General features: G+C 34.3%; 1 protein-coding gene and 1 long non-coding RNA gene across 3 annotated transcripts; one reads left to right on the top strand and one right to left on the bottom strand.

Annotated features, from left to right (window-relative positions):
- Positions 1–488: 488 nt before the first annotated feature.
- Positions 489–1,823, bottom strand: LOC103343887 (uncharacterized). 2 transcript variants are annotated; one of them, XR_016125385.1, is made up of 3 exons: positions 1,714–1,823; positions 1,232–1,345; positions 489–917 (listed from the first exon to the last, which is right to left on the bottom strand). XR_016125385.1 is itself a non-coding variant. In XM_016797194.2 (2 exons), exons 1-2 carry the CDS (start codon positions 1,353–1,355, stop codon positions 610–612), a joined length of 432 nt encoding a protein of 143 aa, XP_016652680.2. In that variant the 5' UTR covers positions 1,356–1,680; the 3' UTR covers positions 489–609. The 2 variants fall into 2 exon arrangements, 1 of the variants encoding a protein (XP_016652680.2); XM_016797194.2 differs by lacking the exon at positions 1,714–1,823 and having other exon boundaries at positions 1,232–1,680.
- A 1,903-nt stretch (positions 1,824–3,726) lies between these two features.
- LOC148918398 (uncharacterized) lies at positions 3,727–4,707 on the top strand. The gene is made up of 2 exons (XR_016125558.1): positions 3,727–4,066; positions 4,503–4,707. It is a non-coding gene; the product is annotated as an uncharacterized LOC148918398 (long non-coding RNA).
- Positions 4,708–5,043: the final 336 nt, after the last annotated feature.

Raw genomic sequence — 5,043 nt, 5'->3', positions numbered from 1 at the left:
GCTCCATAATTTTTTAAGCTCTGTACTTCCATAGGTTGTCGAAACATCACTTGGCCCTCATATGATATCATATGCATGCATGACACTGCCATCACTTGGCTCCGCCTTCCTTTTCTATGTGTATGATATTATTATTATTTGACTCGTCTTCTATTAGAACTATTAATATCTTTGAACGTATTTCAACTCGATCTTTATTCTTCATAGGATGATATGGGGAAGGTAGCCAGACTAGCCTCTTCGACATTTAACTTATTGCAAAGTGTTATAAATTACGGATGTGAAAACTCATTATAACATTTATTACTAAACTTTTCCATTTTACCTTTGTTATTTTACCAAGACATCATTCAATTCAAACCGTGGTCATTCATGCCCAGTTGTTTAGTGAGTCTTTAAATTAAAATAAACTATACTACCCCCATAACAGAAAAACAAAATCATAAGATAAAAACTAGTTCAAGCATCAGAAATATAATGGACCATGTGATGCAAATTGCAATTCATTTGTGACAAAAACAATACACGATGTAGACATCAAAAGATTAGGATGCATGTTCTTTATGGCAAACGACGTAAAAAAGCACTTCTTTCTCCCTTGCTTCAACTCTAAGGGCGAATATCGACCATAAAAGAATGACTATAAGGGTCGAAAGTAACATTAGGATTCAGCTCGAATTTTGGGCACTCAAATTCCATGTGTTCGCCTTTCTTCCCACATATTAAACAACCCTTGAAGAGTGCACGTCCTAGGGTTAAGCCACAATTAGCACAACGTGAGTCTCTAAAGAAGCAGCCACATATAAGACATGTAACCACACAACTCTCACCAACAATTGCGTTCTCTGGGACCTCATCAATGTAAGAGCATAGTTCTGTATGGTGGTCACCCACCTTTAAACAATACTTACATTCACCTATGTGCAATTTGTAGATTCATTGTTAAATACAATAAAAACAATAAAAATAATCTTTTTTTAAGATAATAAATGAATGAAGATGATAAAACCCAAATATCAGTATTACGACCACATTACATAAAATAAGAACAAATACATAGATATTATGTTATAAGAGAGAAAAAAATGTAAATATAAAAGGTGCATGCACATCTTTTTTGTCCCTAAAATCCAAAGCTTACCAATAAGATTAGGACTGAAGAGGCTATCGCTTACCAATAATATAGTTAGACTATTGCTTTTGTTCAAAAAAATCAAAATCAAAAGCATACCAATTTCTTCATCCTCGGATTCATCAGTCTCTGATTCATAATTCTCTGATTCATCATTCTCTGATTCTTCAAGCTGTGATTCTTCTTTAGGCTGTGATTCTTCAGGCTTGCTCACTGTTTCCATGCAATTACATTGTGAAAATACAAAAGAAAAAGAAGAAGGTGATAATTAATGCAAAGAAGTTATAAGGAATAACATCTATGATCCCATCAACAAATAACTATATTATTAAATATTGGTTATGCTTGATGCAAACACCAAAATAACTTGGCTAGAGAAATCATCTTTTTAACTTACGAGTTGTTTTCAACATGACATAGAACAACAACAAATGCATAGTATAGATATTATGTCATAAAATAGAGAACCCTGCATATATATTTTTCTTTCTTGTCTCTAAATTAGAGAGCATCCCAATAGAATTAGGAAGGCGGAGGCTAGACCATCTCTTTTATTCACACACACACACAAAACAACATACCCTTAGGACTGTAAGGGCCCTGGAACAGATAAAAAAAATAATTGCTATGAAGTTCTTTCAGAAGTTCTTCTTTAGTTAGTTTTGTAGTCTCTGGTTCCGTCTTTGGTTCTTTGGCCTTGCTATCTGTTTACATGCAATTACATTGTTAAATACCAAAAAAAAAAAAAAGGCAAGAGAATGGGTTCTGATGTCGAAGAAGTTAGAAGGAATAATATACATGATCCCATCAACAAATAAATACCGGCTATCCATCGTGCACATACCAAAATAACTTGGCTGGAAAAATCATCTTTAAAAATTGATTAAATCTTTTGGCATAAGATATATCCTCTAATTACAACAACAAAAATAAAATAAAAACAACACTTTCTTTTTTCCGAACCACACGAAGCCCAAAAAATTTCATATAATCTTTCTCGGAAACCCTAAAAACAAAAATCAAGAGCATACCGGAACACTGGCACATAAGGGAGGACATATAATAGAACAATGTGACTGAGTGGAGGAAAGACAAAAAATTGAATATTTTCAATGTGAAAATATAATTTTTTATACACAGAAGCTGTGGCATAAAATTAATTTAAAGCTCAAGCAATTCAATTGCAGATAGTCTTGGTCACCCTTTGAATTAAAAGAAAGCATACACACCGATTATTGACGTATTGCCGTTGAGAGGGGCCATAGCTGGCGAGAAAAGGTCCTTTCCGCAGACGTTGTCCGTGGCTGTGTAGAGCTTGGTGTTTGGCTTTGCGGTTGAGAGAGAACAAAGGACTGGCGGTCGGGTGCAGGATGAATTGTGGGAGAAAGAAAGAACGGCGTTTCTTGCTTACATGTTATATGGGCGGTTTGGCTTGATTGAATAACCGACCATATTATGACCATTTAATCAATATTATTTTTTCCATTTCAGTCTAAATTAAATAATAAATTATCATTAAAAACTATTATACCCCAATGCACGCATCTTTAATAAGCAGGGCATTTATTTCTAGTTTTGATTTTCCGATTTCGTTTGGGATTTTGGTTTTCTGAATTAGAGCAGGAATATTTTGGTGATTTTGATTTTTTTGAGTCCCACATAAAGGAAGTTAATTAATATGGGTTTTCCTTTGTTTTACGTTTCCTTTTATTTTCAAGTTTGTGCTAATACTTCCGAAATTTGTGAGTCTTGTTTGTGACTCTTGCATATATACTTCCAATCCAATCCAATCCCTCTGTCCTCCTTCCTCTTTTCCTTTCTTTCCATCTCCTCGGATTACGCATCCTCACTAAAATATTTTATTACTGTATCTTGATTGTCTATATTTTAAAGTTACCCTTATTTTAACCTCCTTTATTTGTCAGTTTTTAGTTCATAGAACTAGTCACTGAATAAATGTAATGAAAAAAATCTAATCTCAAGTCAAGTAAGCATTTATTTGGGTGGTTTTGGTTCATTTCTCTATTCCTTGAACTGGCCTCAATGTTCTTCTTCTAACAGACCTCGTAAGCTCTGTGAACTTTGAGATCAGCAGATGGATTATCTAATTGTTAGTATCTCATTTCTAACAGACCTCTCTGGCCTCAATGTTTAATTGATGACAGAAAAAGTTAGAAACCATGAATTACACATTTGAACTCATTTCTAATTGTTAGCATCTCAATTGCTTATCTAATTGATTTATGAATTTAAAATCCATGCACAGGTTTTGCCGAGGGTTGAGGAGAATATACTTCCAACAGCATATTATGGACTCAGTTTAAACATTTTTGTTGAAGTGATCATCTCCAAAACATCGCCATTTGCAGCATGACTTTGGACCTTTTTGCCTAAACACACACTATAGTTTCTATCTGCTCTTTTTAAAAACTGATATTCCAGAGAGAAGAAACTAGAAAATAGTAAGTAATACCTAACCACTAGATGTTCCATCACATCAGATTTGAGACAATTGATCTTTCAAAAATATAACATTGAGATTATTAGTTTAAAAGAATTTGCCTCTGGTATTTTCATCTGTGCGAGTAATTCCTTGGCTCTTTGCTAATGCAGAACCTCATTGCTACTCAACTTGGAGTTCAGAGGATCACAGGCATTACCGTTTCAACACAAAAGAGAAACGAACATACGACCCTTTGCCAGATTTGGAGCTTAGGTTCTTTTTTTCTCTAAGAAAAAAGTAGTTAGGTTAGGTATCCATCTGCTTTGTCACCCTTTCATCCAGACACATAATGCTGCCTGATTTTTAATGTGCTGTATTTGCCATCTAAACTGCAACACCAAATGCTTTTGGTTAAAGTTCTGTTCTGACCAGCCTTATGGACTGGTGCAGATTTTTGTAAGGACCAAGCCAACATCTACAGGCCTTGAAAGGTAGTTCTTTATAGTTTCCAAATCTTATGATTGCATCTGATTTCTCTTCATACTATTAAAGCGTTTCTGTGTAAGTGGATTGTACTTGTAGCAAAAATTCAATTAGATAGGTATTTACCTAATCAGCAACTAGCTTATTTGTCTGCACACTTTCGGTTTCGGATTTATGGATAGGAAGCCTGCTTTTTTATACTCTGCACACAAAACATAACTTATGCATGTAGCTCCTTTAGTTTGCTTCATTTTCCAGTAACAAGTAAAATTTAAGAGCATCATATCAAAGCTCAAGTCTCCAGTTACTTTTTCCCCCTAAAAGATGTTACGTGTATTAATACTTGCAATATGATATGGTACCACATTATTACATGCTGCATGTGCAAAATGTTTAAAATTAGTCACAAATTAATTCAAAAATTTTCCTCTGTACAATTTCTAGGCACGCCTCAACAGGATTGGCAAGGGGAGGTTGTTGCCCCTGTTGAACAGACCATGGAAGGCGCTTGTTGTGTTCCTACTGATAAAAACATTTCACATCCAGTCATACATATGAAACACAAGCAATTGCATTCTGATCTATTTACAACTTCTATATATAATATACAAATGACAATACATGTTGTTTCAAAAGTGTTTTCTTATTATTCTCCCTTATAACAATTACTATTAACCAATGAAAGAACGACATGACTTCTATAAATATGAAGCAAAAAATAAGAACTTTCATTATTGTACCCATGTGAAAGTCTACAAATCCCATAACCTCTTCTAATTTTTATTTCAAAGGAAATCTGTCTTCTTCTTCTTCTTTTTTGGGGGGAGGGGAGAGAGGGGGGGAAGATAAGAAATATAATCTCGTCATCAGGCAGTTTTTTCAGAGCATCTCATCCCTGTCCTCGGTAATTCCTTGATAACCATGGAAACAAAGTTTTCGCCAATAACTTCTTACAAAGTTTCTGATTTCACATATGAACAGAAAA

The sequence above is a fragment of the Prunus mume genome, linkage group LG3, assembly GCF_029339155.1.
Source record: "Prunus mume cultivar Tortuosa linkage group LG3, ASM2933915v1, whole genome shotgun sequence".
Classification (NCBI taxonomy): Eukaryota; Viridiplantae; Streptophyta; class Magnoliopsida; order Rosales; family Rosaceae; genus Prunus; species Prunus mume.
The sequence above is the reverse complement of the archived record's forward strand: the minus strand, read 5'-3'. Positions and strand labels throughout refer to the sequence as shown.

Bases quoted from the DNA above. Each gene is read 5' to 3' on its own strand.
- LOC103343887 (XM_016797194.2), bottom strand. From the start codon at position 1,355: ATGGAAACAGTGAGCAAGCCTGAAGAATCACAGCCTAAAGAAGAATCA. The intron at 918-1,231 runs GTATGCTTTTGA...AATTGCACATAG, and splicing joins ATCCGAGGATGAAGAAATTG to GTGAATGTAAGTATTGTTTA.